The 20,002-nt window shown below is 41.6% G+C and overlaps 1 protein-coding gene across 1 annotated transcript in view; it reads right to left on the bottom strand.

The window, feature by feature from the left end:
* Window positions 1-20,002, bottom strand: part of LOC108874999 (serine/threonine-protein phosphatase 2A regulatory subunit B'' subunit alpha-like) — a 57,801-nt gene continuing 37,799 nt past the window's right edge. Inside the window, 12 exon segments of the mRNA XM_051078184.1 lie at window positions 1-3,202; window positions 3,376-3,482; window positions 4,033-4,151; window positions 4,291-4,466; window positions 4,618-4,707; window positions 4,806-4,854; window positions 5,347-5,590; window positions 7,066-7,140; window positions 7,274-7,376; window positions 7,477-7,580; window positions 7,962-8,060; window positions 8,062-8,247. Of these exon segments, the coding sequence (XP_050934141.1) occupies window positions 3,106-3,202; window positions 3,376-3,482; window positions 4,033-4,151; window positions 4,291-4,466; window positions 4,618-4,707; window positions 4,806-4,854; window positions 5,347-5,590; window positions 7,066-7,140; window positions 7,274-7,376; window positions 7,477-7,580; window positions 7,962-8,060; window positions 8,062-8,247 (1,449 nt within the window). The 3' untranslated portion in view covers window positions 1-3,105.

Genomic DNA, 20,002 nt, shown 5'->3' with positions numbered 1-20,002 from the left:
TATTCTTGAAACATCTTTATTTAAACTTTTAAACTTCAGACAAAAGCAACAAATGACAAGGAGCAGGACAAAGAAAAGAAAAAAGAAAAAAGAAAGAAAGAAAGAAAGAAAGAAAGAAAGAAAGCAAGCAAAAATGAAGGACAGAAAGAAAGAAAACCATGCCAATACAACATCAGGATTCGCATCACATATCAGCCTTGAGTCTCCTCTGCACAGAGGAAGTACATCAAAATAAAAGTCTTTTCTCTACCTCTCACGGTAGACATATAATTTCAAAGTAGAAGTCCCACATGGCTTCTCTCCTCGCCCGATGCTGCATGTGTGAGCACCAGGACACTTTGCATAGAGCCAGAAAGTTATCAACCGGAGACATCACATTGCCTTTAACAGTTTCGTTTTAAATACTGTCTGGGTGAAAAAGTCTCCTTGAGAGTGTGTGAGTGTGCACGCATGTGTGTGTATGTGACCACAGCAGTTAAACATCAGTCTCAGAGGTTTCCATGTGACGTGTATCTAATAATTTTATGATTGTCAGGTGGTTGGAGCTTCAGATCAGTCCTCCAGAGGATTCCCCCCCTCCTCTGAAATCCACTGTGCATCTAACACACAAACATACACACATCTAACATAATTTACCCCCCTGTCCCGAGCCACACAGTGGCACAGCAATATAAACCATCAAAATACATCAAAAATCTGAAGCCGTTATATCTATAATGGCTTATTATTACTGTTATTAATAATATAGTTTAATACACAGTCAGGCACATTTACAATGGCTGAGGAGCATAAGAGGGAAACTCAAGGTCCTTAAGGCCTTACTGCATCCACTAGCTCTCTTTCTCCCTTTCAATAGCAACTTTAGTGTGGTGTGGGCATAAGTGTGTCTGTGTACATTTCGTGTCAGTAATGGCAGGTATAAGCCAGTAAATTTGAAGCCATCGAGGACAAGAGCTGTCCCATTCCTAATTAAAGAGTTATATGAGTGTGCACACGCACACGCACACACGCGCACACACACACACACACACACACACACACACACACAGAACACCATCCCCATGGCAACAGCTACGGCATATAAACAGCCCGAAACCGTGAGCTACATATCACACACTCCTAAAACACACTCCTCTATCAGTGATTTATAAGCAAACACACGCTCCTAGCTATTACAGTAAGGGCAGTGTACACACATGCACCTGTCCCTGTGAGTGCAGCACAGTAAATAATAGGGTTAAAGGGTCAGTTCACACAAACTGACCGACAAAATCTCACTTAATGTAATCTCTCTATGTAAATTGTTTTTATTGTATTTGCCCAACTTTAAAGATATCTATGTCTGAGATTTCTGCCACAGTCTCAGTACAATGGGAGTGAATGGAATTTCATCTGCGGCACTCAAAGCATGAAAAAAATAAAATAAAATCATCAGCATCACACTTTGCCAGACACAGTGTCCTGTTACTCTCTACAAACCTCAATGTCAGGACTATTTCCTCAATAGAAAGTAGTTCCAATGGAAAATGTTCACAGTGTGTTCTGTCGTTTATTTTGAGTAACAGGGACAGAGAGGTTGCTGTTAAATGCTAATGTTATATTCTATGTTGTAGGAGCCACAAACAAAATTTCATTCAATTCCATTGTGATAGGACTGAGGCTGAACTCTCAGGGACAGATTTCTAAAAACTTGGACAAATACAACAAAAAGGTCTCACCACTAGAATCAGGAGAAATCATGCTGTTGTCATCATTTGGATGTACTGATCCTTTAAGAGGCATCCTTAGCCGTGTGTTTGGTATGTGTGTTACAGGGAGAATGGACATTAGAAAGTTTCAGAAACAAATGGTATATAACAATGACTTCTAAGCAGGAAATTAACAGTTTTTGGCATAAAGGACAAGAAACAAATCAATTACCAGATACTGTACACAATCAACAAGGATGTGAGAAACATACAGTGGGATGTGCTGGATAGATGCATGAGACTGACAGGAACAACTCACAGTTCTTATGTGCATATATTATTACAAATGTTACAGGTGGAAATGTGTGGGCAACTCTACCAGAGAGTTTGATATGTCTGTCAACATGCATCATTTTATGTGCATATCTCTGACTGTGACCTGCCGAGCATTAACTCACTGGCTGGAACATTACAGTCCGTGTAGTCAGAAGCTTTTTCCAGAGTTTAGAAATGATTGCAAAGGGAGTCCGGAGGTGGAGCGCTGATAATGCTGCTCTAAGAATAGAGCAGAGCTCAGGCTGTGCAGTGAACTGAACTCCCTCGTGGAAAGGTTGGCCAGCCATTATGCACCGTGCATGACAGTGATAGATGTGCAGTAGTACAGACTGGCCACAGAGAGGTGCTGTTACGAACCACCCAAAACTGTTACATGATTCCTCCCTGAAGGGACTAGAGGTTTAACAACTTCCTTTACAAGAAACACAGTGACAAGCTGCACAGGCAGCAGGTTTCTGATGGCAGTGTCTGTCTGTATGTGATATAACTGAGCAGCTGACTGTTGTGACTGTGGGCTTTGAATGGAAATGCCTATCACTATCATCATCTATTTCCATCTCCCTGTTTCTCCAACTTAAGAGTCTATTTGTGTAACTAACAGTCTACCTGTCTGTCTGCCTTTAGCACAGCAACAACTGAATATGCAGGTGATTGTCTTCAGGCAGGATTGTCAGTAGAGAATTCACAATGGCAGTTACTTTATTTTACGGTGAAGCTTTTTTTTTTCTTGATTCCTTTTAGAGCTTATTGAGCACGTCTCCCTCCATCATTGGCTTTGTTCTCTCGGATGGAGTGACAAGCTGGAGGCAGTGACATTATTTTTCTGTATGAATACAGATGCTTTTTTTTTTGCACCAGACACAGAACAGTACTGGTTTACAGTCACACACACAAAAACCGGCGAGTCCATTCTGAGGAGACTCCAGATTCATCGTTAAGACAGATGCCAGAATCCTTTTCTCCCTCTGTCATTACATCCATGTATTTTTTTTGTGATGCATCCACCCTAAGGGACTCTCTATCACTTCTGTTCCCATCTGTTTTCCAGGATGAAAGGCCCAGGAATTCCAGGGAAGGAGTTTTATGCTGACAGATCTGATATGACCAGTTTTTCCATTTTATTCCCAATCTCTCCGGGGACTTGAAGCTCCTCAGATTCATAGTCGTCATCAAATGACCTGGAAAAAAGCACACATAGTAGAACTAGCTGCCGCCGCACACACCTTATTCTTTTATTTTCTCACCAATCAAACTAACTCAGCCTATTAAGAAGACTGATTACATTTCCATAGTAGGAGGAGCACATACACATGTTTGAGTGTGAGTGTGTGTGTGTGTGTGTGTGTCGTACCCCTCATGCAGCTGCTCATTTGCAGTCTCTTCTGCCACCAGTATCTCATACTCTTCTGAGGCATATTTATCCCAGTCAGACGGCTCTGGACCTTCACTGTCAATATCCTGCAACATCACATGCACACCACAAACATAAGGTATTGACAAAAGCACACAAAAGAATGAGAAGTTTCCAATTCCTGACAAAACACAATGAATAAGGGGCAAATCTATTAAATTTATCAAAATGCCTAACATCTGGAAGTGAGGAGGAGAAGACTCTTATACTTCAGGGTAACAAAAACCAGTAACCCATTGTTCTAATGCTAATGAAGGAATTTTGTGTTGAGTAAACGGCCAAAATTTTTACATTTCAATACTGACACTTTATTTATTCAGGACCACTGGCGTTCAGAATCACAGTGCTGAAAAGTGGTATCAGGTTTTAAAATCAACTTGCAGTGTATAAAGTCAGTCAGTCATAGTATTTTTATTATCATATCTCTATCATCCTCCCCATCATTTCAATAGACTACAAGTAAACACTTTTCATCAGTTGTGGGGCATATTTCAAAGTGTTGCTTTATACGGATTCAGTTTCTCTTTTGCAACTATTCCTCTTCGACTTGCTAGTGTTGGTGAATATTACACACACACATAAGATGCAGATACACACCTTTTGCACAGCAAATGGGTCTCTCTGTTCATGGTCCAGGTACTTCTCCAGGTTGAAGAAGGTGTCAAAGAATATGTGGGCCATCCGGCAGCGCTTCAGATCACCCAGGGTTATCTTACCTGGACGGAACAGCATATACTCAAACACATGGCATGTGTAAAGTTCAGTTAGCAGGTGTAAAAAAGGAATATGGTAAGGAGTGGCTTTCTAGTGAAGAGAAATAAAAGGTGATTATACGTGATATAAAAGGGCACTAACCTGGACTCTCGGGTTTAACCAGGTCAAGCATCTGGCAGAGTAAATCTTGGAAAGGCAGAGGTTCAATACCCATCCTCTCCATCCTCTCACACTGTTCCTCGTAGAAATACTCCAACTCAAACATGGACAGGACGCCGTCGCCATCAACGTCCATGCACCGGAACCAGTACTCAATACTAAAGAGAGAAATTACATAGTTCACACAGACACAAACTCTCATGAACTAAGTGCCACTGAAAATGGCGAGAGATGACATTCAACTTGGATTTCAGATATTCATTGGACACACACAGTGACCATCTGCCCACAGAACCAAGTGGCTGTTACCTGGTGGGATTTTTCTTGTCCTCCTCAGATATGAGGAACCAGACGAACTCGGCGTAGCTCATCCTGCCTTCTCTCTGCACTGCATTACCCCTGGAAACGAGAAAAGCAGAGACATTCACATTCAATACTGCTGTTATGGTGAAGTAATCTGCTCCTCTGTGTTTGTTTATGCGTGTGTTTTCACTTACCGAGTGACGGCCCCTGAAAACAATCTCTCAATGATTCTGTTTGAGGATGCTGTCAGAGGAGAGAATGAGAAAAATAAGCAAATGGATACTGTTGTAAACCATTACGCATACAATTCACTCACTTGCGTAAGTACTGAGTTAGTGAATTACATTTTGGCTGAGTGGTCACATAATGCAGTTAACAGTGTAATGGATTTCACATCAGACAGCATGAAAGTGCTGAGTCGAGGACAAACAGCTGTTGTTTTTTGTACCAGCTAGTGGAGGCCCAACAATTGGAAAATAAGAAAATGAATGCGCCAAATCCAAAGTTTGTCTGCTTCTGATTCTGGGTCTGGGTCTTTACTGGCATTCCAACCCATATTAAATCAACAAATTCAGTTGAAGTTTTAGAACATCTTGTCATCACCTTGAATTTTATGTATTTGATTCTGATTTAGTACTTCTATCCCTCAGAGCCCGATTTCTTTCTTGATAAACTTTACATTAGCTCACATGCATCAGGTATAAACGCATGTCAGTCGGCTCAGGTTGTACTTACCGTGGTCGTTGTATCTCGCCAGGTCTTTGGGGTCAATGTAGAGGTCGTGGTCAGTGTCCAGCTCCCAAAACTTGCAGTAGATGACGTAGAAGTGCTCGTACGAGAAGTAGTCGGTGATCTGGTTGATGTCGTCCTCCTCTTCGAGCAGGGCCAGGGTCTGCAGGAAGTTGCTCTTGCGCAGCTCCATCATGGTGATACGACCTGTCCATGAACGGTTCACCACATAATATATCCGTTGGATCACCTACATAAGTAGAAAAATAGTGTTAATTGGCATGAGTACATTTATTTTACAGTAGGACATCAAATGAAATTCAATTATGACGAAGAGTTCATTTGAGAGACGTCAGTGTTTTGGTTGGTTTTAGCTAATGGGAAAGGGAGGCAGAAGGCAAGGTCTGAAACTGAAGCTGTCAGACTGGCTGGGCTGTGCTTTCTGTCTAATGAAAATGGCATAAATCTCACATGGGATCCATTCAAGCTCTGTCATCCAGATTTGTTAAATGTATCCCTCATCTTTCCATGAGAGAGACCTACCAACAATGCATCCACAACTGATATTTCTGTCCTCATTCATAATCTTAGTGAGACAGGTCTTTAGCATACAATGGAAACAAGAGGTCCCTGCCCCTGAAACACAACACTTAGGCTTAGTAAAGAGCGGATTAGCACCCATTTCCTGGTACATGGACCTCCCAGGGCTACTAATGTCTCATACAGTAGTGGGTCAGCTGGCCTAATCTGAAGGAAGTGTCTTAATATGGACATGTGAAGGGACTGGGGCCTCCGCTGCAGTGGGCTGTAGGGGGCATCAGTGTTTCCGTGACATCACTGCACGCTGACGCACCAGAGCACAGCCTCTTCTGTATCAGCGAACCCTCAACTTCTGTAGTATGTGATGCAGCTGTCCCGGTCCACACACAGGATACACACATTTTTACTAAACTTTACTTTTAATCAATAAAGAAACAATACTATAATTAAAAATATGCCACCACTAGTAAATGTCCATTCAAAATGTAATTAATTTTAAAAAGTACTTATTAAAAACTAATTATTAATCAGCTACATTGTTGATGACATGTAGGTAGCATTTTATCTTTGTAACCAGGTAAGGTGGCTTTTATTTAAACTGCTTTATATGTTTTATATGTTGGTCAATTTAATCTTCATCATCAATTATATGTAAAATCTGTAATTTGTAAAGAAACTAGCAACTAAAGCTGTCAAATGTATGTGGTGGTGTAAAAGATACAATGCTGTAAGGATAGTACACAGTACTACATAGTATACAGAAGTCAATGTACTTAGTTGCTTTCCACCATTGCTGCAGAGTCACATTTTTAAGACATATTTATATAACATAAACTGTTAATGCAATCCTGACTTCCATTTTAGTTTGTAATAAAATCGACATCATTTTATATAGTTTTTGGTACTTTTTCAATATGTATATTCATCCTTTTGTTGTCATAAAATGACATAAAAATTAATACTTTGTCTCCACTGTGTGTGACTTTTAGTACAACCAGTCTGACTACTTGGACAACATTAATAATGTGTAACACTTAATTATACTTGGATAATAGATAAGAAGCTGTGGCTCCTTTATAGACCACTTACGAGAGTACTAATAGCTTGATACTAAATGCTAATGATTAAATTAAAATACACTATTATAATAAACACAAAGACAGTTATCATTTTCATGGCATTTACCGTTGTGATGTAGCGGGAATGGAATTCAGGTGCATCCTTCAGAAATGTGAGCCCGGGGTGTGTATCCACTATGTCCTAATCAGACAAGCACAAACAGGAAGGACCAGGAAACATAGCATCATTTAGACAAGTTTGAGGAGAAATCTGTAGAAGACAGAATGGGTATTGTGCAAGGTTTCTGATTGATCAGTGTCAATAAGGCGTTTACCTGCAGTAGAGGAATGAAGTCCTCCTGCTCTAGGTAGTTACAGCCAGGTTTGGCTAGCAGGTAAATAAACCTTGATGCATCGTCGTGGCAACTGTGCAACAACCTGCAGGAGAGGAGAGGAGAGGAGAGGGCTCATATCATAAACTGATGTCAGATGAAGCAATAATGAACTCTGAGTCAGATGAACATGATGTTTGCCTTACTTCCTCCAGGTTGCAATGAAGGAGTGAACGGAGACGAAGCCCGTCCTCTCGCCACCTGCTGCGTAGAACATGGGGGCCTTCCAATAAAGTGGACACCCACATGCCTGTACAGAGACACAAGTAACATTATCATTACCTTACCCTGAAGAGCAATTGTGTACTGTGCTTCAGTTTCCTAGAAGTGGTGAACATACTGCTTAGAATGGAGCGGCAGCATAAAAACAACATTGTATCCACCAGCCTGCTGTGTGTTTATTGATTTCCCGGAGAAAGGGAAATGTTTCTAGAAAATGTTTATGGAATAAAGCAGTGTGACAGCTTCAAGATGAAAGATGAATGGACTGATGTTAATCTCACATACTGTGACATCATGTACTGGAAGTAAACGTTGATGCTTTTATTAAATTTAAAACCATGTTCAATGTTAATATTATTAGCATTCCCAGAACAATAAACATTATAATGTCTGTTGTTAAATAGCTGACCTTTGCAATCTTGCCCATTTCATATATGTCGGCCTTCTCCTCCTCAAACTCAGTGAAGGCTGTCTCGATGGCAGTGATGGCTGCGTCGTGGTTGGCACCCTGGGCCCAGGGCAGGAAGCCCACGGGGGTAGTAGAACCTGGGAATGTTGATGGCAGGGGGAGGAGGGGTGACTATCACTGGAGCCGGGGGAGGGCTGGGTGAATGTGGGGCCGGGGCGGGTGCGGCCAGGGCAGGGGCAGCTGCTGGTGGAGGTGTGCCTGGTTTCTTTTCTGGTTTGGACTGGACCTAAAAAGAGAGAGGCGAGAGATTGTGTGTGGGAATGGATGAGCAGGGCGACTACCAATTTGTGGTTAGTTTTGCTTCTTTTGAACCATAACTCATTAGAATTTTAAGACTATGTTAATTTAAATTTTCTTTCATATGGTTTGTAAGCCAAATCTTAAAAGAAAGTGAGAAAATATGATTCCTGCAACATCTTATGCAGACAACATGCTAATGACAGACACACCACAATCTAGGTATGCTTGATGTGGCTTATTGTTCCAAATCAGAGCTATGCTCTTTTTCTGTACCTTAAAAGCACATTTACCACATTATTCTGACTTATTACTCACGTATTACTCACCTTCTTTTCCTAACTTCATATGAGTTTTTTATGGTAAGAAACTATAGGTTAAAACTTTCCTTACTTTCAGAGGTAATTTTCCCCACAGCTGCAGACAAGACTAACACTTCACTTTATGAGGATAAAATACTGATGCAAGGGACGTGCTGGAAACTCCCAGTGAGTCATAAACATACATACAAACAGCTAGAAACTTGTATTGAAATCTGACTAAGTCAGTCAGACAAAGCAAGTCAGCACTCAAGACCAACCTAAACTGTCGGCAAGAAAAGCTTCAGGTGGCACTGCAGCATTCAAGACTATGTCAGGCTTAATGTAATCTCTCCTAATCTGTGGCACCTGAACTAAATAGTAGGGCAGAAAAAAAACAGCACACATGGGAACAGTAATACCGTATTTACTGTGACATGATCAAGCTCTTTTAGATGTATTATGTGCACAAATCATCAAAGAATATAAATAAGGGCCACACAAGTAACTAAATTGGACAACACTGTATAAAAAACTGCATTCTGGGTAGTATGCAGTAATGCGTGCATGTGAAATTTGTATAATTTGACACGGATTGTCAAGAACTTCAAATACTGTAGTCCTCAAGACAACAATTTATACCATCAGCAACAACAAGGTGAGACGACATGCTAGCATGCTACTAGCAAGTAAGACTGGCATGTCACAGAGGATGTTGATAGACGTGAAAAGTTACAGATTTCAGGCACAAGCACGTAATTAACACTGTATAAATCAAAACTCGTCAGTGCGTTCAAGCACACACTCCCTGCTGCCCGCTGTGGTCGATGTGTGTCTTCTTGAGGGCCTCCATACTGTGTGTATTGAGAAGGACAGCTGTAGCAGTCCTCCCCCCTCCCAGCTCTCCTTCACAGCATTCATTCTATCACTCTATTCCTGCACCTCCTGCCCTATTAATACTCTGCTGGTATCTGCCTCAGAATAGTTTGTCGTCCCTGGTATGTCACTCTGTGTGTATGAGCGACAAGCTGCATCTACTGTATACGTGTGTTTAATGTATGAAGATCTGTGAATGCTTACATGCGTAAAAAAGAAAAACAAAGAGACAATTATATTAACAAATAGTAAAGTGAATGTACTTTGTGAATGTCTTAACTTTTGCATACTGAGTCCAAACTTGCACTCCGTCCTTCCTGCCTGTTGCACCGACTGACCTGTTGCTGCTGGAAGGACTTGAGTCTCTTCTTGAAGCGTGAGGGGAGGACAAAGTCACACCCCCTGGCCAGAAAGGCCAGCTCCCCCCTCAGGTCGGGGTCCCGGCGTAACGACGTCTCCTTGATCATCATGGTGGGGGCCGAGACTGGCAACCCCCCACCAGACACAGCCACCGGTGCGGCTATTGACACGGCGATTACAGATGGACCGGCTTGTCCAGCAACCAAACAAACCAATGTGAAAGGAAATCAAGTGGGCTGAAGTAAAGAAGTCCAACTAACAGCTCAGATATCCAGTAACTGTAAAAAAATGGGCAAACACCTCAGGAGAGTAAAGGAATATCCAGCATGTGTGTGACTTCACACAAAACGTCCTTTGGCAATCATACACACTCACAAAATCTTTCCCTTCCAGATTCCACTTGAATGCACAGGCTCCCAAAGCTGTGCCCTGTACAGCAGTAATCCAGCAGTGTTTCTGAGATGTTCCTTAAGACCCCCGTGCCACTGTGAAGGCCGGAAGGCAGGACCATGGTAGCTGGCTGTTTTATTGCAAATTGCAGCCCCAGGTAGCGGCTTCTATCTGAGGTTAGAAACCCTCTGGTGTTCCCCTGTCAACTCTGGATGTATGTATTTGGTGTAGTCTCACTGGTGCCTGCTGCTCCAAGCTGGGCTCTGACAAACTGCACTGAGAAACATGAGCCATGCCGGGGTCTGGCAACACACACGCAGCAAACCGGCTGTCCTGAGCGTTAGGGTGGGGGTGGAGGGTGAGTGGGGGTGGGGAGTGGGGGGTGTTCAGCCATGTTGCATATCTGCGTGTAGTGTTTTGCATGATCTGAGCCCTCTTCAGTCCCTGCCTTTGACAAATGTCAGCTAATGGGAAGTTACAACTCAAGAGTGACTCTGACTGAAGTAATTTTACAACGGATAGGAAGCTCGGGTCGGTACTTCAGTGTGAGCCCGGAGAACGTGTAAGCTGAAATATTATCAGAGGTAATTTGGGATGGAGTGATAAATCAGCGAGCAAAGCACCTGTTGTTATATCTGTTGACATACAGTAATTCCACTGGACAAGCTCACTGACTGAAAGTAGCATTCCCTGTTGTTGAAAGATTAACATTTCTAAAATGCATGAGTGTAGGAAAGTGACTCTTGATTAAGGCTGTAGCTGACAATTACCATATATATTTTAAGCTCTATTAGTCTATAAAATGTCAGAAAATCATTAAAAATGCTCATCACAACCACCAATAGGGCTACAACAACTGATTATTATCAGTACAGTGTAACCTGACAATTATTTTCATAATTGAGTCAATAATCAAAATGTCAGAAAAAAGTGAAAAATTCCCATTGCAATCTCTTGTCGCTTGAGGTAATGTCTTCAAATTGCTTATTTTATCCCACTAGCAGTGGGTCGCAAAAGATTCAGTTTACTATAACATATGAGCAAGAAAAGTTGCAAATCCTGATATTTGTGAAGTTAAAATTAGTGCTAGGGGACTAGAATTAATTGATTTTCAAATTAGTTGCAGATCATTTTTCTGTCAATCAACTCAACTCTGCCGACCAGTACCCAAAGATATACAATTTGCAATGATATAAACAAAGAAAAACAGCAAACCCTTATATTTAAGAAGCTGGAAACCAGCTGGACAAGGAATTTTATTACCAAAACTGCTGGTAATTTTGCTTGGCTAATCAACAAATCGCCTAATCATTTTAGCCTATACTCGTGACAGGCACCTGCCAAATGACTCTAAAACATCCAAATTTAGGTTTATCTCCTGATGTTTCTGACAGGTGTTGTGGCTGAATTCTTACACATAAAGCAAGCTTGAGAGGAAAAATGTCAACATGTTTATACCCTGACAAATAATGATAATAGCGAACAGTGAGTATACATAGCTTAGAGTATGATTTGCCAGTACAACATCCTCCATTTGCCAGGAAGCCCTGAGTCTGCCATTTCTCCCAGCTATGCTATATCAGGCCAGGACCTTCTCAGCGCCAAGCAACACCAATCTGAATCCTGACAGCGTACTGAGAGAGGGGGATCCCTCAGGATAGACAGGCGAGACCTATTTTAAACCTGTCCAGCCAAAATCCAAGACTAAGACACTACACCAAATGTCTGCCACATAACTGTTTACACGTACTGAACTGTGTATATCAATGCTTGTCACAGACTGTCAAAGAAAAGGAAACCGTCAATTTCTCAGAATCCGTTGGTGCAGTAAAACACAGATTCCACTGCGGTTGTGTTTCAGAGCAGCACAGATGGAGAGTCTGGTGCCATCTAGTGCTAAGCTAGGCTCCATGAGTAAGGTAGTTCATAATACAACAGGGGGATATACTTAAGTAGAAATACACCAGTGCTCTTGGATGAAAACTTTTCAGGAACTAAGGAAAAGATTTTGCAGTTCCAGCTGTCATGAAGTCATCTAAGAACGCAAAGATTATGAGAAAATTATAAGATTTTCCTGCAACAGCAACACAATATATTACTTTGATGCTGATGTAGTTTTTTCCTACATCTTAAATGTTTTCTTGTCATTTACTCCAACTATGTTTACACCCCAGCTTGTCTATCCAGTGTGAGACCTTGCTTTTGCTGTCCTTGAGACCCATGTTTCAGTTCCAGTGGCGTACGACAGATAAATGACAGAGATTTCTCACATTGGATGTGTAGAAAAGTTGAGGATGTGTGTGTGTGTCTGTGAGTAACTTTCCAGAAAAATAAGTGAGTCACCTTGGGTTTTAGGGTAACTCCTCTGAGCTCCCTGTACGCCTTACTGAATACTCTGGAACAACTGGACTCTGTACTGAAGCCAAGGTCACATACCGATCCCACACATACACACACATAACACACAATCTCACACACACACACACACATTGTCTTCTTTCTGGCCACTTCTTAACCTCCATGCTGCAGAGGGAAACATTATACAATCAGTATCTCGTGTCTATCAACAAATGAGCACGATCTGGCCTTCTCACCGGCCTCTCATGTCATGTTGACACCCCCACCCCTCCCTCTCTTTTTCTCTTGCTCCCTCTCTCCCTTCATCTCTGCTGCTCTCAGTCAGATCACTGAAAGTTAGTTCCCACCACTTCCTCTGCACCACCTCATCAACTGGAGCGATGCACTTGTGATGTCATAAATCTCCGTATAAAGAGGTACGTGTGTGCATGTAAGTGTGAGTGTGAGCGTGTGTGTGTGTGTGTAAAGGGAGCCAGAACAGATGCCATCAGGCAGCTGTGTGCTCTTTTCCTGCCTGACTGACAGTCGGTGTAACCCTGCCCTCTCAGAAAGTCTTGTGCTTGGTCTGCTTGGTAAAACCTGGCCCCTCCTTTTCAGGCTAAACTTCACTGCACCGTTTCAAACACTCACTAATTATGCTGACCTTCATGAAAAACAGCTTATTTGCCAAGTTGTGAAACTGTGAAGATGATGAATTCCCAGAAACAAGTGGGAGCCAGTTCCTTTAATGTGGGACAGTGGCTGCAGTCTACATGAAAACAACCAGTGGGACAAGCTGTTCCCACTGGGAGATACATATAAGGTAAGCAGTGATGTGTTGGTCAGCTCTGAGGCCACCCAGATGCATAACAACTATTGTTTTGGTTTTTCTGGCCTACAACTTTATGATTTTGGATCACACTTAGTGCTTTCTTCAACCCTACTTCCAGCTGAGCAGCTGTTCAGAAAAAAAAGCTGTCATAAACCATGCCACTTGCCCAGCATTCAATGGGACACTAACTTACTGACTATCTGATGAACAAAGTGGAGCACTTAGCAGCTATAAAGCCAGATATGTTTCTCAAGCAGTGGAGACCAAAGTAGGGATAAAAGAGGAGTGAACATTTTACTTATATTCATTTGGTGGCCACTAAATGAATGCTAATGTTTAAATATGTAACTGTCTGCTAATAATAGTCTGCCAATTTTGTGTTATTCCACTTGTTCAACTGATCCTGGTTGGCCAAAATATTAAAATACTACAGTTTTAGTTAAAGTTCCTAATTAAAATCAATAAAACTAATGGTCACATAAAAGACATAAAGATAATACATTACTTCTTACATTGTATAGTATAAATCAAGCTTGTATTTTTCAGTGATCAGTTGAGAAACACAAATGCTTATTTTCATCAGTATTCAAACTGTTCAATTATACGTGAATATAAAAAATTGACCAGTTGGGCCTTTGCTTGGACCTATGGCACAGTGAACAACATGCTAGTCTCCCCCCAATTAATATATTCCTCTGAAATGCTGGGTTAAGCAAAGGAAAGTCAGAAAGACAAGTTCTGAGTTATGGGAATGTGGTAGGGAGGGGAGAAGTGCTGATGGAAATTTAAGGGGGAGATAGTGGCTGAGCAACAGGTGTGTGTATGTGTGTGCTGAGTGTTATGTCTGCAAGTGCTTTCCTCCGCCCACTGCACAGACCTAATCCAACCCCAACGCTACAGGAACAGGTGAGTCAGCAAGCTCCGCGACATTGATCAAATAAATGCATGATGGGAAGACCAGAGGGACTCAGGCAGAGGGTCAGCTGTCTAACAACTGCTGCTGCCTTCATCCAACTGTTAAATACACAGTGGACTTGCATACATGCCCTCCTAACAGGTTTAATTAGCACACAAGCACTGATACATGTGTCTGTATTGCCATGGCATATCATTTGCATGAGTTTATGTGTGTGTTTGCGCGTGAGTGTGCCTGTGCATGCGTGCATGTGCCCCTCGATGAATTCAGTTGACAGGAACTGCTTCTTCCAGTCTTTTAGAGAAGTTGAATAGTGTGAACATAACAACTTCCTAAACACACACACACACCTGCTCAGTGAAATTGGCTGTCTGCCGTGCGTAAAGTTATCTGTATAAATATAGCTACCGATTTCATGTTTATTTCTGCTTCAGGCACCGGGCAGACTTCATACACATATGGAATGGACATGTGACAACACACACACACAGGCCTGCATGTATAAGGTGAGGAAAGATGCTTTAAAACACAGTTTAGTAGATTTTGCTGTTAACTTAGTTATCTGCTCAAACGCCTGTTACTATCATTTATTGTTTGATTTACATACTTTCTATGATGCAGAATCATTAGATATATTTAAATTTGTCATGTGATCTATAAATACTCTGAAAACATGCTTTTTGACCCTTTGAACAAGTTAAATGTTAAATTATTCACATTTGTGCACTCAGTATACAAGTTTACACACCACCTTTTAAATAAAAAGATTGCCATATCATTACTGCATTGGCAAGGGCATGTTGTTATGCATGTCAGCCTTATATTTTTATGTAATGTTATTTTTAATACTTGCAGTGAAACCAAATACTCAGTGGGACAAATAAAGTTTAAACTTCAACCTGATGTCACATGAAAAAAGCTACACCCCCCTGCCCCCCTCCCTATCTTTGCGATTATACACACACACAGTTTAGACCAGGCCTGCCAAATGCCATCTCCATGGCGATAACCCTTTCCCTGGATTGAGTGGTGAGTGGAATGCTCCCAGGGTTACCGTGCCAACAGCAGGAAACGCAATTCACATCGCTGCTCTATTCTTTATTCACTTCCTCTCAAGAAGAACACACACACCCACAAACACACACACACATAATGCACATGAACACAGGCAAACACGCAAAGTTGCCTTGGGAGCCTCCTCTCCAAACTGGGGGAGAATGAACTGAGTTCAAGTGCTGCTTCCGTGATAGATGAAGTGAATCACTGTTGGACATGGTCTACCTCACATCCGAATCAGAGGAGGACAACATGGGAACAGTTAAAAACACAGCTGCTGTAGATGTCTGGGTGGAAGCAGAGGCTGTCCTGTAATAAAAATGTCACAGGCTCAAGTACCACAGCAGCCAACAGTACCTATTTTTTAATTTTATTTTTTTGATCAAGCCACTGAACCTCTACATTAAATCCCAAGCGATAATGGATTTAATGGATTTGTGAGACCAATACAGAGAATGATAAACAAGACTGTGTCAGAAAACACTCTCATGTTCACTCCCCATGTAACAGACCGTAGTTTACGCAATAGTGAGGAGCAGATTGGGATTTCAGGCATATACTTATAAAACTTATATAAACTTATAACTTATATAAAAATATATTCATCTTCGCAAAGAAAGCAAATAAGTGTATTTTCTAAAATGCTGAACTTTTCTTTTAATATTGTTCTTTCACTTAATTTCTTCCTGGCAATGATGATGAGTGGAACTAATTTGACAGTTTTGTAAATCTGTTTTCTTTATACTGTACTAATTTATTTTTTAGAAAAATGGTTTCTCATTTTGTGACTGGTAATCACTACCATTGTTGTGTTTTATCCAATCATGTTTTCACACTTACCCAGTTGCTTCTAATAAAGACTTCAAAGGCCAACTGCTGTCTTCAGATTTCATTGAAAATGTCTGTTTTAAATCATGTAGCCATGATGAGAATTTTTTTTTTTTTTGTAAATAACTATATCCAAAACACATAAACCAGCTACATCAATAAAAACCTTTATGCTGTATTTTTACTGCTTTGCAACTATTTTTGCATATTTTCCAACATACACATCAATGCTGCAATATCTGTGATAACTCAATATTGTCTGATGATATCAAGCTGCGGGGCACTACCTCACATGCACTCAAACAGGATGTCAGTCTGAATAACTGCATTACATAAAAACATAAAACATTAATCTTAAATTCTAAGGCCATAAGAAGCTTCCTTTCTAACCACAGGAGGAGTGGCTTCCTTTTAGGAGAAGATTTATGGAAATTTTTTACTTATTGTATCACTTTACTGCTTATTTCTGGGAGTGTTGCCCAGCTACATCAACAGAAAAAATGCCCAGTGAATCATCTCCCTCAGCAGGAAAAGCAGCCTGTCAACAAGTAATGTTTAATAACAACAAACTCCAAGCTCTTATTGGCTAGCTCGGTATTTTATATTTATACACATGACTATCAGCACAAGTTTTGCATTACCTTTTCATTGCTATTTTAGGGATTTAGAGTAAGTGAGCTCATCCTACATCAGCAATAGTGATGAGCCTCAGGCTGAAGCTGCAGGGAGAGAGCTGTCACTAGAGAGCAATAAGAGACTCCACGCAGCCAATGGCAGAGCAAATCAGCTCCTGTTTCCTCTCTTTTTTCAGACAGAAGAGTAAAGATAGACAGGAATGTTAGGAGGGAGAAATGTGTCAGCATTAATAAGTAGCCACTGCACCAGGCATTCCCATTAAGCTGCAGCCACATGATATTAATAACAAATCTTTGGAGGAGATGGTCAGATAGCACGGAAGCATGGTGCATAAAAAGTTGGAGCTGCTAAAAAAGAGTCCACCTGTTGCATAAGCCATGATCCAACCCTACAGATCATTTAGGGGCATCAAATGAATCATTTTAACATCACTTAACCATGCATCTCAAGCAATGTTTTCCCAGTTAACTGAATTACTTCACCATGAGACATAAGACAATAGCCTCTAACACGTCTTTAAGAGCCAGTACAGCACTGTATCTGGCACCACCCTTTCCTCCCAACAGGCATTTGATCATAATGTCACAACCATGGCAGATTGTGTCATTGTTTCCACACACATTGTTTTTTCCTGTACTTTGTTTAAAATAAATAACTTAAAAACAGTGAAAGCAGCTCATGAAATGGAAGAGCATGTGAAAACTTATCGACTGATTCTGATTTAAATCCTGCAACACTAATGTTAGTTCACCAAATCATCCTGTAGATGGAGCTATGAATCCTCTTCATATCAAACAACAGGAGTAAGCCGACGCGGTACTCTATGATACAGTAGGGGCTGAGAGTCACTAGAGGGTAGCAGCTCTCTGCATGTTACCATGTCTCAACAGTCCATCGCTCGAGCAGCACAGGTGAGGATGTATGGATCTGACAGAAGATGCTGGTTTCTGCTGCCTTTGATCCTGTGTGCCTCAGCTCCCTAATCTCATCACATTCGAGGCCAAAATTCCTCAAATCCCCTTGGCTGACAGAGATGTTTGTTTGATGGAAACAATATGCTTATCAACAAAGAGGGAACCACAGCTTCACATATTAATTTTGTGCCAGCAACATGCAGCTTTGCCACTAGTGACGCATTACACAGCATTGATTAAAGAAGTACAATAACTCACATGTTCTAGAAAAATAAGAAAAACTCATGTATTTAGGCCAACACTAAAAGCATCTTTTAGCTTGTATTTCATCCACACAGAGTATTTCTGTGCACTAAAATTTAGGACACAGGCACTTAAACATTTTCAGAGAGTAAATCTTGACATGCTTGTTTTGATTAGCTGGTGAGAGCATTTTAGCAGCTGAGGCAGTTTTCTGGCAAAAACCCCCAGCTCAGTTTGGGTGGAGCTGGGTCAAGGGTGAGTTCAAAGAGAGAGAGGAGGGTGGGGTTAGACAAGGAGACTGTAGGGAGATGGGTGGGTGGGTAGGGGAGGCTGGGGTGACGCCCAAGCTCCTACCGAGTCATGATGTTCTGGAACATTGGCAGACTGTTCCACACGGAAACACACACATGCACAAACACAGACACAACCCCACCCACATCAACACACTCAGTATTCTGAAATAACCCTAAAAGAAACACCCAGTCTGCATTTGATCTTCCCTGGTGCCATGATTCTGCAAGGGAGCCCCCATCAGCCAATCGGATTGCACAACTGATATTCTGGGGAAGGGGAGTCCCACCAAATACCTACTGCTTATAAACATATTGTGGTAGTTTCCATGGTGACACAGAGGGAGGCCCAAGGAGTTACGCAGAAGTGCCTCCCGCTGAGTTAAAACCTTTTCAGATGAAAGAGTGACTAGCATAAAAAAGGCTTGCATATGAGTGTGTGTATGTGTGTGTGTGTGTGTGTGTGCATACAAACATCTGTGCAAGTGTACACACACTCTCTAACAGAGCACACTGCACTAGGAGCAGCAGCTGGATGATATCCCAGCCTGCACTGGGAGTGGTGAATTATGATGTCAATTGCACAAAAGTGCAGTGTGTGTGTGTGTGTGTGTATATAAGTGTGTGCAAATATCTCCCAGCCAAATGTGTAAAGTTAATAAACTACCACCATTTCTGTATGTATGTGTATGTGTGTGTGTGTGTGTGCGTGTGTGTGTGTGCGTGAGTGTGTGTGTGTGTGTGTGTCAAAAGGCTGAGTGGTGAATAATCCATTGTCCAGACTAACCTTGGATGGTATGAACTGTATTGGAAAACTCCTCTCACACATAGCAACACCAGCCCCTATCTGGGAGTGCATTGTGTGTATGTGTGAGTGTGTGTGTGTATGTGTACTGTATGTGTGTGTATAAATGAATGCATTCATCTGTGCACTTGTGCACCTAGGTTGAAATGGGCGTCATTCCGCGCTTGGCTGAGGTTCCTGCTGTGACCTTATTTCCTGTGGAAGCAGCGGAGGAATGATGTCATCCTCGCTCGACCCAGAATCAACAACTGTACGCGGCAGGTCCCCCCCCATCCAGCTACCCCCCGCACTACGAGTCTCTTTCTCTTCTCCGCTCTTTCTCTTTGCCTTCTCCTTTTCTTGTCTAACTCCGTATGAATTTGTCTATTATCTAAGCCAACTTCTCGGGTAACAAAAAACTTCTCTCTCCTGCTGTCCTGCGCAGACATTCATTCATTTTGGCTGTCCTCTCTTCCTGCTATTTCCTCTCTATCTCTGTGCTTTTCTTTATCGCTCCTTCTATCCGTTTTCAAGACTGTCAGGGCCAAAAAAGTAGCAGGTTTCTGTCTTAAAAGTCAGCAGTTGACTTCTTTCAACTGGCTAGAAAAAATATGGTCAGGAAATGTTAGAAAGAGGAACACTTCTTCCTCTCTCAACAATATGCTGAACTTCCCTTGAGTGGCACATATCTCCCGAATGCTTTAATGAAAGGTGTGACTCTGAGATATTCAGATGTGAATATGTCGATCTGTGTTACTGTGAAACACAGGCATATCTTCAAACTAATCCCACTTTGATTACCTGTGCTTTCTGGACATGATAAGGTGCTTTCTATAAGGTGCTGTGCTTTCTGGACATGATTTTCTTGACTGAAAATCATCTTTCGATTCATCATTAGATGTGCTACCAGTTACAAGCCAAGTTTAGTTTATTTTTCAGGACAGAATGACCCAATTATGGTCCAGACCCAGGTACGGACAAAG

Source organism: Lates calcarifer, linkage group LG19 (genome assembly GCF_001640805.2).
Source record: "Lates calcarifer isolate ASB-BC8 linkage group LG19, TLL_Latcal_v3, whole genome shotgun sequence".
In the NCBI taxonomy this organism is placed as follows: domain Eukaryota; kingdom Metazoa; phylum Chordata; class Actinopteri; family Centropomidae; genus Lates; species Lates calcarifer.
The sequence above is the reverse complement of the archived record's forward strand: the minus strand, read 5'-3'. Positions and strand labels throughout refer to the sequence as shown.